The sequence below is a fragment of the Nesoenas mayeri genome (assembly GCF_963082525.1).
Source record: "Nesoenas mayeri genome assembly, chromosome: 2".
Classification (NCBI taxonomy): Eukaryota; Metazoa; Chordata; class Aves; order Columbiformes; family Columbidae; genus Nesoenas; species Nesoenas mayeri.
In genome coordinates, this window is record NC_137543.1 from 1,481,036 (window position 1) to 1,502,274 (window position 21,239).

Consider the following 21,239-nt stretch of genomic DNA (forward strand, 5'->3'; position numbering starts at 1 on the left):
GGGCCTGGGCCGCTCTCCGGTGTATCCCAAGCCCACCGGTCGCACTGTTGGCACTTACCACAACACACACCAGTGAGGGGAGGATGGAGAGGCTGCACCGGCGTTGTCTCCGGGAAAACGTAGAGGGATGAGGATGAGGAGGGAACCGGCTGTGCCGCGGGTTGTGCCGCAAGTTTCCCTCAGGGATGAAGGAGGAGGAGAGATGGAGGAGGCTGTGCGGCGCCAGCGCCGGCTCGGCACCCAGCCCGGCCTCAGCACCCATCTCAGCTGGTTAATGTTTAAAAAGGATTTTGGCAACGCTGCCGGGGAAACGCTGCGGCGTGACCGTCCCAAACGGCGGGTGGCACCGCGCCGGGAAGGGACAGGGTGTCCCCGTGGGGAGACACTGGGGCGTGAAGCTCTCCCGGTCAGGAACCCGTTTCCAGCCTGGCCGGGAGGGTTTTATCTGCCCCAGAGCCACTGGTGGCAAAAACCAAACTGGTTTTGGGGTGGAAAAAGGGTTTTACCGCCCCCAGGGCACCCTGAGAGGTGGGTGCTGGGGAGGGGCACCCAGTTTTGGGGAGGGGGACAGGGTGGCACAGGCAGGGGATGTGGCACCTGGTGGCACCAGGTGCGGTGAGGGCAGGGATGCTGGTGGCCTCCTGGTGACGGGTACGGTGATGGGACCCCCTGTTGCTATGGCAACAGGCATCTTACCCCCTCATTGCCATGGCAACGGGCATCTTACCCCCGTCACCATGGCAATGGGCATCTTACAATCCCATCACTATGGCAACAGGCATCCTACCCCCCTCGTTGCCATGGCAATGGGCATCTTACCCCCGTCACCATGGCGCTGGGCATCCTACAATCCCATCACTATGGCAACAGGCATCCCACCCCCCTCGTTGCCATGGCAACGGGCATCTTACCCCCGTCACTATGGCAACGGGCATCCTACACCCCCATTGCCATGGCAACAGGCATCCTACCCCCATCAGCATGGCAATGGGCATCCTAAACCCTCGTTGCCATGGCAACAAGCATCCTACATCACTGTGGTGACAACTCCCTTGTTGCCGTGGTGACAAACCCATCCCCGTGGCAATGGGCATCTTAAACCCTTGTTGCCATGGCAACAAGCATCCTACATCACCGTGGTGACAACTCCCTTGTTGCCGTGGTGACAAACCCATCCCCGTGGCAATGGGCATCCTAAACCCTTGTTGCCATAGCAACAAGCATCCTACATCACCGTGGTGACAACTCCCTTGTTGCCGTGGTGACAAACCCATCACCGTGGCAATGCCCTGTTACCATGGTAACAGACACCACACTACTATGGCAACTCCCCCCCCACCCAGCACCACCTCCCTGATGTTACAATAGCAACAACACCCCAACATCACCATGGCAACGCCCTCGGCACATGCAAAGCGTAGGCAGGAAATCGGGTTAAAAAATGGGCATTTTTTATTAATTCTTTTATAAAAACCCCCCAGAAATGGTGTCCCCAGGGGGGTGACACCCCCGTGTGGCCCCGAGTGTCACCTGCTGGCCAGGATCTCCTCGGTGGCCAAGCGGGTGAGGCGGTGGAAGTCAAAAGCGAGATGTTTCCTCCAAAAGCGGCGATCACGGCCGTAGATATCGGCGGGGAAACAGGGGCTGCCTGCGAGGAGAGACGTCCCCCCGGTGACAAGGTGACAAACGGGGGACAGAGCGAGACAGGCAGATGTCGATTTGTCACCTGAACCCCTGCTCGGTTTCTCTTACCGATGCCGTGGAAGATCCTGGCGACGGCTCGGCCGGTGAACGTCTCGTCGTGGCGGATGGCAAGGAAGTGTCGGACGTCGGCGCGGATTTGGTTCTCCCAATCCTGTCGCTGCGAGGGACGCGGTGACAGGAGGATGTCGTCTCCCTCCTCTTCCTCACCCCCCCGGTTTATTGAACCCCGTGTCGGAAACACCGGGGATTTGCTGGATTTACTCACTTGAGCGGCATCAAGAGCTTCCTCCTCCTCTTCCTCCTCCTCCTCGCCGTGCGCCGCCGGCTCCGTATCGAAATAGCGGCTCAACAGAGCCTTCAACCGCGAGCTCCTCTCCTCCTCCTCCTCCTCGCCGTGAGGGCCGCAGCTCTGGAAAGCCACGCTGTGCGCCGCCGTCAACCCCTCCCCACCCCAGCACCCAAACTGGGAGAACTGGGAACCGTGACGGGGTTTTTCTCACCTCCGGAAGGCGCGGAAACAAGCGCCGAGTTGGGCGAGAGCCGCTTTTTCCCGGCCGACCACCCTGCGGTGGAGGAAATCGCACACGGAATCGAGCTCGTGGGCGGCGAGGTCGCCGTAGGCGCGGAGGTGAAAGGACAAGTCGCCGAATTCCACCAGGATCCCGTTTTTCCCCACGCCGCGCTCGCCTGGAAAGCGCTGAGTTGATTCTCACCGCAACGCGGCGGCGCCGGGAGGGATTTGGCGCCCCGTTCGGTGAAGCCGCTACCTCGGCGCAGCCGCGGGTCCCACTGCAGCTGCCGCAGGGCGCGTTTCACCAGCGCCGGCTCCCAGCCCATGGCGTCGCTCAGCGCCACCACGTCGAATTCCAACGTGTTGGCGGCGCCGCGGTCCTTCCCGGCGAGACGCTCCCGCGCCAGCGCCACGGCCACGGGCGGCGAACTGCAGGCGGGAGATGCCAAAAATCTCTTTGTTGCCGCCGTTTTGAGGCTGAATTCACCTCTGAGAGACGCTGGCAACGCCGAGAGGCTCCCGTACGGCGCTGGGGATGCCGGTTCTCACCACTGCGCCGCAGCCCGGAGCTGCCGGTGTCCCCCGTAGCAGCGCAGGTGACAAGAGGAGTAGGTGGGTGGCAGAAGCTCCAACCAGCGGTGCGGGTGCAGCTCCAGGTAGCACAGGAGGGTCTCGATCCCTATGAGGGAGAACAAGGAGACGCCGATTAACCCGTCTGCGTTGCCACCGATAACGCTTTGGCGTCGCCAATTCCTCCTCCTCACCTTCCTCCCGCAGATCCAGGGCCTCCACGGTTTCTTGGATGGGGATGGCTCGCTCGTGTTTATAACATACCCGCTGCTCGCTCGGCTTCGCGGCGGCGCCATCCTCCTCTTCCTCCAAAAACTCGGCAATTTCGGCGTCCTCCACCTCCCCGCCCTGCGACGGACGCGGTGTCACCGTTTCAAGGACATTCGCCGTCATTTTGGGTTCATCCCAACCCTTTTCCTGCGCCTTTTTGGCTAAATCCTCCCCCACAACTCAACTCCAATGTTCCCTCAAACCAATTTAATCTCCCCAATGAAGCCACCCAACAATTAAGCATTTTCCGCCGGGTTACTTAATTAACCCCTCCCTACCCTGCGACGGACGTGGCGTCACCGTTTTGAGGACGTTCACCGTCATTTTGGGTTCATCCCAACCCTTTTCCTGCGCCTTTTTGGCTAAATCCTCCCCCACAACTCAACTCCAATGTTCCCTCAAACCAATTTAATCTCCCCAATGAAGCCACCCAACAATTAAGCATTTTCCACCAGGTTAACTCATTACTTAATTAACCCCTCCTTGCCCTGCGACGGACGCGCTGTCACCAATTCGAGGACGTTCGTCATCATTTTGGGTTCATCCCAACCCTTCTCTTGCGCCTTTTTGGCTAAATCCTCCCCCACAACTCACCTCTGACGTTCCCTCAAACCGATTTAATCTCCCCAACAATTAAGCATTTTCCACTGGGTTACTTAATTAACCCCTCTCTACCCTGCGACGGACGCGGCGTCACCGTCTCGAGGACGTTCGCCGTCATTTTGGGTTCATCCCAACCCTTTTCCTGCCCCTTTTTGGCTAAATCCTCCCCCACAACTCACCTCCGACGTTCCCTCAAACTGATTTAATCTCTCCAATGAAGCCACCCAACAATTAAGCATTTTCCGCCGGGTTAACTCGTTACTTAATTAACCTCTCCCTGCCCTGCGATGGACGCGGTGTCACCGTTTTGAGGACATTCGCCATCATTTTGGGTTCATCCCAACCCTTTTCCTGCGCCTCTTTGGCCAAATCCTCCCCCACAACTCACCTCCAATGTTCCCTCAAACCAATTTAATCTCCCCAATGAAGCCACCCAACAATTAAGCATTTTCCGCCGGGTTACTTAATTAACCCCTCCCTACCCTGTGACGGACGCAGCGTCACTGCTTCGAAGACGTTCACCGTCATTTTGGGTTCATCCCAACCCTTCTCCTGCGCCTTTTTGGCTAAATCCTCCCCCACCATATTCCCTCCATTGATTTAACCTCCCCAACGAAAGCACCGTTAACTCGTTACTTAATTAACCCCGTCCTCACCCTGACGGCGTCGCGGTGTTTCCGGTGCAGCTCCAGGCACTTGCAGGGAGCGAAAACCTTCCGCACCAGCTTCTGGATGGCATAAAAATCCACCGCGTCGCCGTGAATGTGCCGCCGCAGCTCGTGGAGATCCCCGCCCTGGCGAGACGACGGCGACAATAGGGAAAATACCCCCAAATTTAAGGAAAAACCCACAATTTTGCCGAAAAATGGCTCACCTCCGGGTCTAAGAAGAGGTGGCAATGAGCCAGTTCGCCGTCGCGCCCGGCGCGGCCGATTTCCTGCACGTAGCTCTCGAAATTCTTGGGCATGTTGTAGTGGATGACGCCGCGGACGTCGGGCTTGTCCAGTCCCATGCCGAACGCCACCGTGGCCACTACCACGCGCAGCCGGCCGCTCATGAAGCTCTTCTGGACGCGCCGGCGCTCGGCGGCGGTTAAACCGGCGTGGTAAGCGTCGGCGAGGCACAGCGGCCGCGGGCGGGCGCTTGTTTTGGCTATAAAAGGGTAAAAGAGGGGGTTAAATGAGTGGGTTTTGTGGGTAAAGGGCGCACGGTGGTTAAATTGGGGATGGAAACGAGCAGCCAATGCGGTAACGGGGTGTGAGATGCTCGTTAGGCGCCAGGAGATCGTTAAGCATCGGTGGGTTTGGGAGGCGGGATGGGTAATGATCCCAAGGTTGTAGATTTGGAGGGAGAATGAAGAATTGAGGGGAGAATGAAGGGGGGAAATTGAGAGAGAATGAAGATTTAGGGGGAAAATGGAAGGGGAAATGAAGGGGAAAATAGGAGGGGAAATTAGGAATGGAGGGGAAATAATTGAGGGTAAATTAAGGGGAAGAAATTGAAGGAGAATGAAGAATTAAGAGAAAAATTGGGGGGTGAATTAAGGGAAAGATTGGAGGGAAAATTAAGAATTGAGGGGAAAATTGGAGGGAGAATTAAGAATTGAGGGAAAATTAAGAATTGAGGGAAAATTTCAAGGAAGAATTAAGAATTATATGAAAGTTTGGCAGGAGGATTAAGGTTTAAGGGAAAATGAAGAATGAAAGGGAAAATGTGAGGGTGAATTAAGAATTAAGGGAAAAATTAGAGGGGGAAATAAGAGGAAAAATAGAAGGAAAATGAAGGGAAAATTAGAGGGAAAATGAAGAATTAAGAGAAAAAATTGAGGGGGAATCAAGGGAAAATTTGGGGAGAGTTTTAAGAATTAAGGGGAAAATTGGAGGGAGAATAAAGGGGAAAAAATAGGGAGAATAAAGGGGAAAAATAAGAATAAAGGGGAAAAATAGGGAGAATTAATGGGAAAATTTGAGGGAGGATTAAGAATCAAGGGGAAAAAATGAAGGTGTGTTAAGAAATAGGGGAAAAATGTGAGGGAGGATTAACAACTAAAGGGAAATTTGAGGGGAAAATGAAGAACTAAGGGAAAAATTGCTGGAGAATTAAGGGAAAAATTGGAGGGAGAATTAAGGGGAAAATCTGGAGAGAGAATTAAGAATTAATTGAAAATTTTTGAGGAGGAGAGTTTGAAGGGCAAATGAATTCTCACCCTTGGCTTTGGTCCTCGGGGCCGCATCCTGCCTGGGCTCGGTTCCCTGCAGGCAGGTGCGGATCAGCGCGGCCACGCGTGTCGTCTCCTCCCGCCGCGTGCAGTACACGATGATGGAATCCAGGCGCCCGAAACGCTCCCCCCGCAGCAGCGACACCAGGGCCTGGGGGGGAAAAATGGGGTGAGCGGTCCCCCTCAATGTCCCCTCTGTGCAATATGAGACCTGTCCCAACTGGTACTGGTGACAGAGGGTCCTGTAGGTCACGCCATGGGGACACCAGGGACACACAGAGCTCCATGGCCACTCCCATGGCCCCTCTGTCCTCCCCTGTGTCCCCCATGTGCCACACGAGCCTTGTCCCAACAGTGTCCCCAACAGGTTGGGTATCAGTGCCAGAAGGTGCTACAGGTCACCCCATGGGGACATGAGGGACACATAGAGCCCTGTGTCCCCTCCCCTGACACCCCTGTGTTGCCTCCTGTCCCCCCCTGTGTCCTCATGTCCCCTGTGTCCCCCTCTGTGTCCCCCATGTGCCACACAAGCCCTGTCCCAGCAGCGTCCCCGATAGGTTTGGTACTGGAGCCAGAGGGCCCTACAAGTCACTCCATGGGGACACAAGGGACACACAGAGCCCTGTGTCCCCTCCCCTGACACCCCTGTGTTGCCTCCTGTCCCCCTCTGTGTCCCCATGTCCCCTCTGTCCTCCCGTGTCCCCCATGTGCCACACGAGCCCTGTCCCAACAGTGTCCCCAACAGGTCGGGTATCAGTGCCAGAGGGTCCTGCAGGTCACCCCATGGGGACAAATGTGACACACAGAGCCCTGTGTCCCCTTCCCTGATGCTCATGTGTCCCCTCCTGCCCACCCTGTGTCCCCATGTCCCCCATGTGCCACACAAGCCCTGTCCCAGTAGCGTCCCTGACAGGTTTGATACTGGAGCCAGAGGGCCCTACAAGTCACTCCATGGGGACACAAGGGACACACAGAGCCCTGTGTCCCCTCCTCTGACACCCCTGTGTTGCCTCCTGTCCCTCTCTGTGTCCCCATGTCCCCTGTGTCCCCCAAGTGCCACACAAGCCCTGTCCCAACAGTGTCCCCAACAGGTCGGGTATCAGTGCCAGAGGGTCCTGCAGGTCACCCCATGGGGACAAATGTGACACACAGAGCCCTGTGTCCCCTCCTGGCCCCGTGTCCCCTCCCCTGGCCACCCCACATGCCCTCCTACCTGCCCTGTGTCCCACATGTGCCACATGAACCCAACCGCAACAGTGTCCCCAACAGGTCAGGAACTGGTGCCAGAGGGTCCTACAGGTCACCCCGTGGGGACACAAGGGACACACAGAGCTCCATGTCCCCTCCCATGGCCCCTCTGTCCTCCCCTGTGTCCCCCATGTGCCACACGAGCCTTGTCCCAACAGTGTCCCCAACAGGTTGGGTATCAGTGCCAGAAGGTGCTACAGGTCACCCCATGGGGACATGAGGGACACACAGAGCCCTGTGTCCCCTCCCCTGACACCCCTGTGTTGCCTCCTGTCCCCCCCTGTGTCCTCATGTCCCCTGTGTCCCCCCCTGTGTCCCTCATGTGCCACACAAGCCCTGTCCCAGCAGTGTCCCCGATAGGTTTGGTACTGGAGCCAGAGGGCCCTACAAGTCACTCCATGGGGACACAAGGGACACACAGAGCCCTGTGTCCCCTCCCCTGACACGCCTGTGTTGCCTCCTGTCCCCTGTTGTGTCCCTATGTCCCTTCTGTCCTCCCCTGTGTCCCCCATGTGCCACACAAGCCCTGTCCCAGCGTTGTCCCCAACAGGTCGGTTATCAGTGCCAAAGGGTCCTACAAGTCACCCCGTGGGGACACAAGGGACACACAGAGCCCTGTGTCCCCTCCCCTGATGCTCATGTGTCCCCTCCTGTCCCCCTGTGTCCCCATGTCCCCCATGTGCCACTCAAGCCCTGTCCCAGCAGCGTCCCCGATAGGTTTCGTACCGGTGCCAGAGGGTCCTACAAGTCACTCCATGGGGACACAAGGGACACACAGAGCCCTGTGTCCCCTCCTCTGACACCCCTGTGTTGCCTCCTGTCCCCCTCTGTGTCCCCATGTCCCCTCTGTCCTCCCCTGTGTCCCCCATGTGCCACACGAGCCCTGTCCCAACAGTGTCCCCAACAGGTTGGGTATCAGTGCCAGAGGGTCCTACAGGTCACCCCGTGGGGACACAGGGGACACACAGAGCCCTGTGTCCCCTCTCCTGATGCTCATGTGTCCCCTCCTGCTCCCCCGTGTCCCCATGTCCCCTCTGTCCCCCATGCGCCACATGAGCCCTGTCCCAGCAGCATCCCCAATAGGTTGGATACTGATGCCAGAGGGTCCTGCAGGTCACCCCGTGGGGACACAAGTGACACAGAGCCCTGTATGTCCCCTCCCCTGTCCCCTGCAATGTCCTCATGTCACCCCCTGTACCCTCCCAGGACACCCTGTCACCCCAGGGACACCCTGTCACCCCCTGTACCCTCCCAGGACACCCCGTTACTCCAGGGAGACCCTGTCACCCCCTGTACCCTCCCAGGACACCCCGTTACCCCAGGGACACTCTGTCACCCCTCCTACCCTCCCAGGACACCCTGTCACCGCAGGGACACCCTGTCACCCCCTGTACCCTCTCAGGACACCCTGTTATCCCAGGGACACTCTGTCACCCCCTGTACTCTCTCAGGACACCCCGTCACCCCAGGGACACCCTGTCACCCCCTGTACCCTCTCAGGACACCCTGTTATCCCAGGGACACTCTGTCACCCCCTGTACTCTCCCAGGACACCCCGTCACCCCAGGGACACCCTGTCACCCCCTGTACCCTCCCAGGACACCCTGTTACCCCAGGGACACCCCGTCACCCCCTGTACCCTCCCAGGACACCTCGTTACCCCCTGTACCCTCCCAGGACACCCCGTTACCCCAGGGACACCCTGTCACCCCCTGTACCCTCCCAGGACACCCTGTTACCCCAGGGACACCCCATCACCCCCTGTACCCTCCCAGGACACCCCATCACTCCAGGGACACCCTGTCACCCCCTGTACCCTCCCAGGACACCCTGTTACCGCAGGGACACCCTGTCACCCCCTGTACCCTCCCAGGACACCCTGTCACCCTAGGGACACTCTGTCCCACTCTGGCCACCTACTTGATCCCGGTCGGTGTCCAGGGACACGGAGAGGCGCAGATTCGGCGGCACGGCGGCTGAGCGCACCGTCACCCCCTCCTCCGGCGGGACGCCGAGGTGCTGAGCCACGTCCCGCGCCGTGGCCAACGTGGCCGTTGCCGTCAGCCCCAAAAAGCAGCGGACGCCCAAGCGATCCCGGAGAACCTGCCGAACAAACACTGAAAACTAATCCAGAGGTCGATTTGCGTGATTTTTAACCCCAAAACCCCCTCCCCGGTCACCTTGCAGAGCCGCAGGTAACAGGGACGGAAATTGTGCGACCACTCGGAGACGCAATGAGCTTCGTCCACGCAGGCGAAGGCGACGGGCGGCAGCCGATCGGCGCCGGGCAGGTAACCGCATCCCGCCGCGCCGCTGCCGACCAGAGCTTCGGGGGAGAGCAGCAGCACCTGCGCTTCGCCGCGCCGCACCTGCGCCGTGTTCAAACCGCGTTTCCCAGGGTTGTCACCAAACGGTGACACAGGGACGGTGAGGATGTCCCCGGAAAATTGGGTGTCTCACCTTCTCCATCGCCGCGTCTCGCTGCGTTTTGGGCATGTTGGAGTGGATGCACACGGCGCTGAGACACGGTGGTAGCCCTGAGACCTGTGAATGATGCTTGTCACCCACCCGTCGGTGGTCACGGTGACACGTAGGGGACCCCCTGAGCGGTACCTGGTCATCCATGAGGGACACGAGCGGTGACACGACCAGGGTGATGCACTTGGAGCGTTTGTGGTAGAGATACGCGGGGAGCTGGTAGCAGAGCGACTTCCCCATCCCCGTCGATAACACCACCAGCGTGGAGAGACCTGGCGTGACATCGGGGACATTTTGGGGACAATCGGGTCACCCCACGTGGGACGGGGATCGCGGGGAAGGGGAAACCAAACCCACCGGAGAGTATCCTCATCACAGCCACCTCCTGGCCAGGGCGGAAGGAGCTGTAACCCAGTGTCTTCAGAGCCTCAAACACCTCCCGGGGGGTCTCTGCAGGGTTGGGGACACAGTCGGGGAGGGGACAAAGTGGGGACAAAGCCCCCGGTCCCACTCGCAAAGCCATGGGGGGGTCGTACCTTGAACTTTCCCCTCCGGCCCCAGAGTGTAAAGCGGCTCCACGGGCGCAGGGGGAGCGGGCGGCTCGTACGGCGGCATCGGCGCTTCTGGAATATTCTCTGAGTTTTCCCCGTCGTCTCCGGTCCCTGTTGGGGACAAAGGTGACGGTTGGGACGCACCGGTGAGATTTTCCAAGGAATTCCTGAAGGAAATGGGTCCCGGGGTAAATTCAGGCGCTAAAACTTTGCAGGAGGGGAAAAGAAAATGACTTTGCGGCTCTGGGAATTCATCCCCGATTTGGCCACAACGTGTCACCGGAGGGCGACGGAAAAACCGCCGGAGCCTCACGGCACAGAGTCCGGCGGCTGCGATGATACCTCAAAGTGCTAAATTCTAACCATTAAATCCCCAAACCTGTTCCGTTCGAACCTTTAAATCCCCAAAACCCATTCAGTTCAAACCTTTAGAGCCCCCAAACCCATTAAATTTAAACCTTTAGATCCCCCAAACCAGTTAAATTCAAATCATTAAATGCCAAAAACCTGTTACATTCAAACCTTTAGATCCCCCAAACCTGATCAATTCAAACCTTTAGATCCCCTAAACCTGATTAACTCAAACTTTAGATACCCAAGACCCATTACATTTAAACCTTTAGATCCCCCAAACCAGTTAAATTCAAATCATTAAATGCCAAAAACCTGTTACATTCAAACCTTTAGATCCCCCAAACCTGATCAATTCAAACCTTTAGTTCCCCCAAACCTGATCAATTCAAACCTTTAGATCCCCAAAACCTGTTACATTCAAACCTTTAGATCCCCCAAATCTGATCAATTCAAACCTTTAGATCCCCTAAACCTGTTACATTCAAACCTTTAGATCCCCCAAACCTGATCAATTCAAACCTTTAGATCCCTCAAAACCTGTTACATTCAAACATTTAGATCCCCCAAACCTGATCAATTCAAACATTTAGATCCCCGAAACCTATTACATTCAAACATTTAAATCTCAAACCTGATCAATTCAAACCTTTAGATCCCCAAAACCTGTTACATTCAAACCTTTAGATCCTCCAAACCTGATCAATTCAAACCTTTAGATCTCCAAAACCTGTTACATTCAAAGATTTAGATCCCCCAAACCTGATCAATTCAAACCTTTAGATCCCCCAAACCTGATCAATTCAAACCTTTAGATCCCCAAAACCTGTTACATTCAAACCTTTAGATCCCCCAAACCTGATCAATTCAAACCTTTAGTTCCCCCAAACCTGGTCAATTCAAACCTTTAGATCCCCAAAACCTGTTACATTCAAACCTTTAGATCCCCCAAACCTGATCAATTCAAACCTTTAGATCCCCAAAACCTGTTACATTCAAACATTTAGATCCCCCAAGCCTGATCAATTCAAACATTTAGATCCCTGAAACCTATTACATTCAAACATTTAAATCCCAAAACCTGCTAAGATCAAACCTTTAGATCCCCCAAACCTGATCAATTCAAACCTTTGGATCCCCAAAATGTGATAAATTTGAAGCTTTGAAACCCAAAACCTGTTAAATTCAAACCTTTAAATCCCTAAACCTGTTAAAATTGAACCTTTAAATCCCTAAACCTGTTAAATTCGAACCTTTAGATTCCCAAATCTGCTAAAATCAATCCATTAAATCCCCCAAACCTGTTCAATTCAAACCTTTAGATCCCAAAAGGTGTTCAATTCAAACCTTCAGTTCCCCAAACCTGTTAAAGCCAAACCATTAAATACCAAAAACCTGTGAAATTCAAACATTTAGACCCTAAAACCTGTTACATTCAAACCTTTACATGCCGAAACCTGCTAAACTCAACCTTTAGGTCCCCCAAACGTGATCAATTCAAACCTTTGGATCCCCAAAATGTAATAAATTCAAAACTTTAAAACCCAAACCCCATTAAGTTCAAACCTTTGGATCCCCAAAACCTGCTAAATTCAAACCTTTAGATTCCAAAACCTGTTAAATTTGAACTTTTAGAATCCAAAATCTACTGAAATAAAAACATTAAATCCCCAAAACCTGGTAAATTCAAAACTTTTGATCTCCCAAACTTGTTAAATCCCAACCATTAAACATCAAAAACCTGTGAAATCCAAACCATTAAACGTCAAAAACCTGTGAAATTCAAACCTTTAGACCCTAAAACCTGTCAAATTCAAACCTTTAGATCCCCAAACCTGATCAATTCAAACCTTTGGATCCCTAAAACGTGATCAATTCAAAGCTTTAAAACCCCAAACCCATTAAGTTCAGACCTTGAGATCCTAAAACTTGCTAAATTCAAATCTTTAGATTCCAAAACCCGTTAAATTCAAACCTTTAAATCCCCCAAACCTGCTAAATTAGAACCTTTAAATCCCCAAACACGTTCAGTTCAAATCTTTAGATTCCCAAATCTGCTAAAATCAAAACTTTAAATCCCAAAACGCGTTCAAATTCAAACCTTTAGATCCCAAAACGTGTTCAATTCGACCCTTTAGATCCCCCCAAACCGCCGGGGACTCACCAGAGAGATCGCGGCAAACGGAATTGGTCCTGCGAGCCACTTCTTCCAGCGTGGGGAGAGGAAGGTCATCCTCATCCTCCTCATCATGGGCACCACCGCGATCCTCCGGCAATGGGGCGGAATTCGCCTCTCCTGGCAAAACCCCCCGATAAATCAACTGCCTCATCGCTTCCCCCTCTCCCCACCCGGAAAATCCACGCGGAGAAGTTGCAGAGAGGTGGGAAAAGCCCAAAAGATGCTCCAGCCAGAGTTAAGCCCGGCTTTGCTGAGCCAAGCTTACCGAGGCCCCGGCACTCGGACGCCCAGTGGCCCGTGGCGCCGCACTTGAAGCAAACGTCGGAGCTTCGGGCGCTGGATCCGCCGCCTCCTCCGAACCACTCGGCTTTTTTCCGCCATTTCTGCTTCCACATCTGAAACAAAACCATGCGGTTTCTGGTTAATTTTCTATTTTTATTTTGGATAAAAGTGGATTTTATGATGTTTTATTTTGCCGCCGCGGCGGGGTTTGGGTAATCACAGAATGGACTGGGTTGGAAAATAACTTAGAGCTCATCAAGTCCAACCCTTGGTCCAACTCCAGTCCATTGACTAGATCATGGCACTAAGTGCCATGTCCAGTCTCAGCTTAAAACCCGCTGGTGCCGGTGAGTCCAGCACCTCCCTGGGCAGCCATTCCAATGCCTGCCCACGCTCCCTGCTTTCTAATCTCCAGCCTAAATTTCCCCTGGCAGAGTTTAAGCCCACATCCCCTTGTCCTAGAACTGCCCTTCAGGTAGTTATAGAGAGTGCTGAGCTCAGCTCTAAGCCTCCTCTTCTCCAGACTAAACAAGCCCAGCTCCCTCAGCCTCTCCCCATAGGGCTTGTGCTCAAGTCCCTTCCTCAGTCTTGTTGCTCTTCTCTGGACCCGCTCCAGCACTTCAATCTCTTTCCTGACCTGAGGGGCCAAGAACTGAACACAATACTCCAGGTGTGGCCTCCCCAATGCAGAGCACAGGGGAAGGATCACTGCCCTTGTCCTGCCAACTACGCCGTTTTTGATACAGGACAGGATCCCATTGGCCTTCTTGGCCACACTGGTGGCTCATGTTGAGCTTCCTGTCCATTAGTCCCCCCCAGGTCCCTTCCAGTCACTCTGTGCCCAGCCTGGAGCGCTCAAGGGGGTTGTTGCGGCCAACAGGACCCACCACTTGGCCTTGTTGAACTTCATCCCATTGGAATGGGCCCGTTTTTCCAGTCTATCCAGATCCCTCTGCAGAGCCCTCCTGCTTTCCAGCAGCTCCACACTCCCTCCCAATGAAGAATTAAGGGGAACATACAAGGGAAAATTAAGAACTAAGGGGAAAATTGGAGGGCAATTGAAGGGAAAAATATGAGGGTAAATTAAGAATGAAGGGAAAAAATTGAGGGGAAATGAAGGGGAAAAAAATCAGGGAGAAATAAGAATTAAGGGAAAAGTTGGAGGGTGAATTAAGAATTAAGGGAAAAGTTGGAGGGTGAATTAAGAATTAAGGGAAAAATTGAAGGGTGAATTAAGGGAAAAATCTGAGGGAGAATCAAGGGAAAATTTAGTGAAAGAAGAAGGGAAAGATTGGTGGGAGAATTAAGAATTAAGGGAAAATTTTGAGGGAGGTTTAAGGGAAAAATGGGTGAGAGAACAAAGGGAAAAATTGGAGGGTGAATTAAGAATTAAGGGAAAAATTGAAGGGAGAATTAAGGGGAAAATCAGAGGGAGAATTAAGAATTTAGGGAACATTTGGAGGGAGAATTAAGGGAAAAATTGGCGGGAGAACTAAGGATTAAGGGAAAATTTTGAGGGAGGATTAAGGGAAAAATGGGTGAGAGAACAAAGGGAAAAATTGGAGGGTGAATTAAGAATGAAGGGAAAAATTGAAGGGAGAATTAAGGGGAAAATCAGAGGGAGAATGAAGAATTGAGGGAACATTTGGAGGGAGAATTAAGGGGAAAATTGGAGGGAGAACTAAGAATTAAGGGAAAAATTTGAGGGAGGATTAAGGGAAAAATGGGTGAGAGAACAGAGGGAGAAATTTGAGGGTGAATTAAGAATTAAGGGAAAAAATGAGGAAGAAATAAGAATGAAGAGAAACATTTGAAGGGGAGACGAGCGAGACCTGGAAGAATTTTAAATTCATCCTGGGCCAGATAAAGGTAAATTTGGCTGGAAACGGGTTCGAGGGCGCGGATTTTGGTGCCATTACCTGCTTGCGGAGGCGATTTCCCCGCAAGGCGAAACCGCGGACGTAAGTTTTCCTCTTCAGGTTGAGCCGGACGAAGTTTTGGCGGTTCCGGGGAGCAGCTCTGAGAGCAAAGAGGTTGGTTACAAACCACAAAACGCCTTCGAGGGAAAGAATCTGGCAATTTTTCATCCCTTAAATGTGACTGAGGGCGATGAAAACACTCAGGGAGAGGCAAAAAGCACTCAGGGCGTCATTATATTAAAAAATCAGGCTAAAAACCATATCCCTTTGCCCCTCAAATTCTTGATTTAACACCAAATATGAGGAATTAAGGGAAGAGCGGCTCGTTATTTATAAAAATTGAGAGAAAAAAGCCACCTTTGCTCTTGCGACGTATTTTTCTGAGCGCGTTTTGGCTCTTTTTTGGAGATCTTAAGGTTGTATTTAATGGTCTTGCCTGTGTTTATTTGATTTAATTACCAGCTTCGTTTCCGAGACGTGAACCCACCTGGCAGCGCCAGTTCGGCGGGCGGGTCTGTGCTTCTCCTCCTCCTCCTCTTCCTCTTCCAGGAGGTTTTGTGAAGGATCCGGCACCATCTCGCTCATTTTTGGCGCTTTCACATGCTCTTCCTTCCCCTCCCGGTTCCGCTTCGGCTCATCGGCGTTGCCAAACGCTCCCTCGGTTGAGCCGCAGCACCGTTTGAGCGGCGTGGGAGCCGCTGCGCCGCCTTCATCTTCATCATCTTCATCTCCACGTGGCCTTTTCCTCCCGGAATCTCCCCCGTCCTGCGCAACACGTGGCATCGTCTCTTTGTCCCCAAGTGTCCCCTGGCACCGCTGCAACCAGCCGGCGTCCAGCGAGCCCAATCTCTCTGCCACCGTCTGCTTCAGCCGCTGGTATTTATTTGGCGGGGGCGGTGGCGGCTTTGGCTTCAGCCCCGTGGTGAGGATGAGGGGGGCCAGGCCTGACACCGAGGGAGGAAGGACGAGATCCCTCTCACTCTGCGGAGCCTCCGTTGGTGGCGGGGACGGGGGTTTGGCGCTTGTCACCGGGTTTTTGGGCAGCCTGGGGATCCTCCTGGGGGTCAGGACTGTCTCCTGTGGACGGAAGGAAGGACAGATGAATTTTGGGGATAAAAAAGGTCAAAAGCAGGAGAAGCTCGGTGCTAATTCCCGCTCCTGACCTTCCCGGTAGTTCCCAGGTTGGATTTGAGCTTCATCCCGTAATATTGCACCGAGGATTTGGGCACGGAGCGCTCACTGCGGTTCGGCACCGGGGTTTTCAGCTGCCGGTTCAGGTGTGTGCCCCAACAACCGGAGTTTGGCACCTGCTGGGACACCACAAAGCGTTAAATTCAAACCTTTAGATCCCCAAAACCCACTCAATTCAAACCATCAAATCCCAAAACCTGTTAAATCTAAAGCTTTACATCCCAAAAGCTCATAAATTCAAACCTTTTGAGCCTAAAACCTGCTAAATTCAGACTTTAGATCCCCAAAACCTGTTAAGTCTAAACTTTTAGATCCCAAAACCTGCTAAATTCAAACCATTAAATCCCCAAACCTGCTACATTCAAACCTTTAAATCCCCAAACTCGTTAAATTCAAACCTTAAGACCCCAAAACCTGCTAAATTCAAACCTATAGGTCCTAAACCTGCTAAATTCAAACCCTGAAATACCACAATGCTTTAAATTCAAACCTTTAGGCCCCAAAACCTGCTAAATTCAAACCTTTAGATCCCCCAAACCCACTCAATTCAAACCATCAAATCCCCAAACCTGTTAAATCTAAAGCTTTACATCCCAAAAGCTCATAAATTCAAACCTTTTGAGCCTAAAACCTGCTAAATTCAGACTTTAGATCCCCAAAACCTGTTAAGTCCAAACTTTTAGATCCCAAAACCTGCTAAATTCAAACCATTAAAGCCCCAAACCTGCTAAATTCAAACCTTTAAATCCCCACACTCGTTAAATTCAAACCTTAAGACCCCAAAACCTGCTAAATTCAAATCTATAGGTCCTAAACCTGCTAAATTCAAACCCTGAAATACCACAATGCTTTAAATTCAAACCTTTAGACCCCAAAACCTGCTAAATTCAAACCTTTAGATCCCCAAAACCCACTCAATTCAAACCATCAAATCCCCAAACCTGTTAAATCTAAAGCTTTACATCCCAAAAGCTGATAAATTCAAACCTTTAGAACCTAAAACCTGTTAAATTCAGCCTTTAGATCCCCAAAACCTGTTAAGTCCGAACCTTTAGATCCCAAAACCTGCTAAATTCAAACCATTAAATCCCCAAACCTGCTACATTCAAACCTTTAAATCCCCACACTCGTTAAATTCAAACCTTAAGACCCCAAAACCTGCTAAATTCAAACCTATAGGTCCTAAACCTGCTAAATTCAAACCCTGAAATACCACAATGCTTTAAATTCAAACCTTTAGGCCCCAAAACCTGCTAAATTCAAACCTTTAGATCCCCCAAACCCACTCAATTCAAACCATCAAATCCCCAAACCTGTTAAATCTAAAGCTTTACATCCCAAAAGCTCATAAATTCAAACCTTTTGAGCCTAAAACCTGCTAAATTCAGCCTTTAGATCCCCAAAACCTGTTAAGTCCAAACCTTTAGATCCCAAAACCTGCTAAATTCAAACCATTAAATCCCCAAACCTGCTAAATTCAAACCTTTAAATCCCCAAACTCATTAAATTCAAACCTTAAGACCCCAAAACCTGCTAAATTCAAACCTATAGGTCCTAAACCTGCTAAATTCAAACCCTGAAATACCACAATGTTTTAAATTCAAACCTTTAGACCCCAAAACCTGTAAAATTCCAACCTTTAGATCCCCAAACTTGCTACATTCCAACCTTTAGATCCCCAAAACCCGCTAAATTCGAACCTTTAGATTCCAAACCCTGTTCAATCCAAACCATTAAATCCCCAACCCTGCGAAACTCAACCCTTTAAATCCAAAAACCTGCTAAATTCAAACCTTAAACCCCCAAAACCTGTTAAATTTAAACCTTTAGACCCCAAAACCTGCTAAATTCAAACCCTTAGACTCCCAAACTCTGTTAAATTTAAACCTTAAACCCCTAAAACCTGTTAAATTTAAACCTTTAGACCCCAAAACCTGCTAAATTCAAACCTTAGACCCCCAAAACCTGTTAAATTTAAACCTTAAACCCCTAAAACCTGTTAAATTTAAACCTTTAGACCCCAAAACCTGCTAAATTCAAACCTTAAACCCCCAAAACCTGTTAAATTTAAACCTTTAGACCCCAAAACCTGCTAAATTCAAACCCTTAGACCGCCAAACCCTGTTAAATTTAAACCTTAAACCCCCAAAACCTGGTAAATTTAAACCTTCAGACCCCAAAACCTGCTAAATTCAAACCCTTAGACCCCCAAACCCTGTTAAATTTAAACCTTAAACTCCCAAAACCTGTTAAATTTAAACCTTTAGACCACAAAACCTGCTAAATTCAAACCCTTAGACCCCCAAACCCTGTTAAATTTAAACCTTAAACCCCTAAAACCTGTTAAATTTAAACCTTTAGACCCCAAAACCTGCTAAATTCAAACCCTTAGACCCCCAAACCCTGTTAAATTTAAACCTTAAACTCCCAAAACCTGCTAAATTCAAACCCTTAGACCCCCAAACCCTTTAGATTCGAACCTTTAGACCCCCAAATCTGCTAAATTCAACCTTTAAACGCCAAATCTATTACATTTTCCGGTACTTTCTCCGCTGTCGGGGTGTCCGGGGGTTCGGGTTGGGGTGGATCCGACTCCTCTCGCTGCTTCTTGAGCATCTTGTACTCCTTGTAGAGCCCTAAAAAAGGCCAAAAATCCGATTGTTATAGAATATTTGGTATTTAGCAGCAGATCCCAGCAGGTCTCGAATCACCACGTGTCATGTTGTGTCACATCGTGTCACCACGTGTCACATCGTGTCACCACGTGTCACATCGCGTCACCACTCACGTCTGGTGTCCTCCGGGGCCTCCTCGATGTCGGCCTGTGGAAAACAAGTTAGAGATCGTTATTTCGGGTTAATGAGCCAATTAGCACGATTGCCCGTGATGGTAGAATAAGAGGGTTGGGGTTTTTTTATAACCCTTTAGATCCCTAAATCCTGATCAATTCAAAGCTTTAGACCCAAAAACCTGTCAAGTTCAAACCTTTAGATCCCAAATCCTGATAAATTAAAACCTTTACATCCCCAAAACCTCTTAAATTTAAACCTTTAGGTCCCCAAACCTGCTAAATTCAAATTATTATATCCCAAAATTGTGTTAAATACAAACCTTTCGATCCCCGAACCTGCTAAATTCAAACCTTTAAATCCCAATACCTGTTAAATTCAAACCTTTAGATCCTAAAACTGATAAATTCAAACCTTTAAATCCCAATACCTGTTAAATTCAAACCTTTAGATCCTAAAACTGATAAATTCAAACCTTTAAATCCCAATACCTTTTAAATTCAAACCTTTAGATCCTAAAACTGATAAATTCAAACCTTTAAATACCAAAACATGTTCAATTCAAACCTTTAAATTCCAAAACCTGCTGCCTTAGAGACACATTATAGAAAGATCTTATGGAAATGCCCTATAGAAATCTTTTATGGAAAGATCCCATAGAAACACCTTATGGACATATCTTATAGAAAGACCTTATGGAAATACCTTATAGAAATGCCATATAGAAAGACCCTATGGAAGAAACTTATGCAAAGATCCTATAGAAATGCCTTAGGGAAAGACCTTCTAGAAATACTTTATGGAAAGACCATATAGAAATGCTTTCTACAAATGCCTTATGGAAATACCTTACAGGCTTTTCTTACAAAAATACCTTATAGAAAGACCTTATGGAAATGCCGTATAGAAAGACCTTAGAGAAAAACATTATGAACATGCCTTATGGAAAGACCCTATGGACATACCATATGGAAATACATAAAAAGACCTTATTGGAAACACCTTATGGAAAGACCCTATAGAAATGCCTTATGGACATACCATAGGGAACTACATAGAAAGGCCTTATTGGAAACACCTTATGGAAAGACCCTATAGACATGTCTTGTGGAAAGGCCTTATGGACATGCCTCATAGAAAGACCCTATAGAAATGCCTTATGGATGGGCCTTATAGAAATGTTTTATAGAAATGCCTGATGGAAGGAGCTTCTAGAAATGCCTTATGGAAAGACCATATAGGAACACCTTAGGAAAGACATTATGGAAATGCCATATAGAAAGACCTTACAAAAAGGCCTTAGAGAAAGAAGTCACGGAAATACCTTATGGAAACACTCTATAGAAAGGGGGGCAGGGGTGTCTATAGGGGGCACATGGGTATCTATAGGGCCGATGAGTGTCTATTCATAGGGGCCATAAGTCTCTATAGGGGGGCAGGGGTGTCTATAGGGGCTACGAGTGTCTATAGGGGGGCAGGGGTGCCCCCCTATAGACATTTATGGCCCCTATGGATAGACACTCATTGGCCCTGTACATACCCATGTCACCCCTATAGACACTCATAGCCCCTATAGACACCCCTGCTCCCCTATAGACACTCGTAGCTCCTATGGATAGACACTCATCGGCCCCTATAGATATGCCCCCTATAGATGCTCATAGCCCCTATAGGCACCCCTGCCCCGCTATGGAAAGGTGTTATAGAAACACCTTACGGAGAGACCCTATAGAAATGCCTTATTGGAGGACATTATAGAAAGACCTTATAGATGTACCTTATGGAAATACCATATAGAAACGCTTTATAGAAATACCTTATGGAAAGACATTATGGAAATGCTTTATAGAAAAACCTTAGGGAAAGACGTTATGGAAACACCCTATGGAAAGTCCCTATAGAGATGCCTTATGGAAAAACATATAGAAATGCCTTGTGGAAAGACCCTATGGAATTGCCTTAGGGAAAGGCTTTATGGAAAGATCCTACAGAAATACCTTATGGATGAAGCTTAAAGAAATGCCTTATGGACATGACTTATAGAAAGACCTTATGGAAATACGATGTAGAAAGACATTGTGGAAATGCCTTATGAAAAGATCTTATGGAAAGACCCTATAGAAATGCCTTATAGACTTATGTTACGGAAATGCTTTATAGAAAAACCTTAGAGAAAGACATTATGGAAAGACCCTATAGAAACACCTTATGGAAAGGCATAATAGAGATGTTACAAACCTGGCTGGGCTTCCTCCGCCGCTCCCGGAGAAAATCCGCCTCCCAGCGCTTCAGCAGCGCCTTCACCTCCCGCTGCCGCTCCATGGAGCCCGGGGCCGGTTCCCCGGGGGGGATCTGAGGCCTCTTGGGGGTCCCGA

General features: G+C 50.4%; 2 protein-coding genes across 3 annotated transcripts; both read right to left on the minus strand.

Annotated features, from left to right (window-relative positions):
• Positions 1-1,453: 1,453 nt before the first annotated feature.
• On the minus strand, positions 1,454-15,475 carry RECQL4 (RecQ like helicase 4). Of its 2 annotated transcripts, XM_080340625.1 has the most exons (20): positions 15,372-15,475; positions 14,885-14,984; positions 12,949-13,078; positions 12,669-12,800; positions 10,139-10,264; positions 9,960-10,052; positions 9,738-9,874; positions 9,585-9,668; positions 9,305-9,493; positions 9,045-9,227; positions 5,865-6,027; positions 4,533-4,810; positions 4,315-4,452; positions 2,980-3,133; positions 2,765-2,894; positions 2,472-2,644; positions 2,205-2,391; positions 1,970-2,126; positions 1,753-1,861; positions 1,454-1,648 (listed from the first exon to the last, which is right to left on the minus strand). In XM_080340625.1, the coding sequence occupies exons 1-20, from the start codon at positions 15,467-15,469 to the stop codon at positions 1,527-1,529; spliced, it is 2,883 nt and encodes a 960-aa protein (XP_080196751.1). In that variant the 5' UTR covers positions 15,470-15,475; the 3' UTR covers positions 1,454-1,526. The 2 variants fall into 2 exon arrangements, with proteins under 2 accessions (XP_080196751.1, XP_080196752.1); XM_080340626.1 differs by lacking the exons at positions 14,885-14,984; positions 15,372-15,475 and having other exon boundaries at positions 9,960-10,038; positions 12,949-13,054.
• On the minus strand, positions 15,476-21,215 carry LOC308037605 (ATP-dependent DNA helicase Q4-like; the record flags this gene model as incomplete). Its single annotated transcript, XM_080339493.1, has 5 exons — positions 21,103-21,215; positions 18,864-18,897; positions 18,608-18,711; positions 16,048-16,191; positions 15,476-15,961 (listed from the first exon to the last, which is right to left on the minus strand). Coding segments are annotated over exons 1-5 (852 nt in total), but the record flags the coding sequence as incomplete, so codon positions are not given.
• Between the last annotated feature and the right edge of the window lie 24 nt (positions 21,216-21,239).

Coding starts and splice junctions, on each gene's coding strand:
- RECQL4 (XM_080340625.1), bottom strand. CDS start 15,469: ATGAGCGAGATGGTGCCGGATCCTTCACAAAACCTCCTGGAAGAGGAA. Junction 10,265..12,668: donor CGTTTGCCGCGATCTCTCTG/GTGAGTCCCCGG, acceptor TGTCCCCAACAG/GGACCGGAGACGACGGGGAA. Junction 3,134..4,314: donor AACACCGCGACGCCGTCAGG/GTGAGGACGGGG, acceptor CGTCCGTCGCAG/GGCGGGGAGGTGGAGGACGC.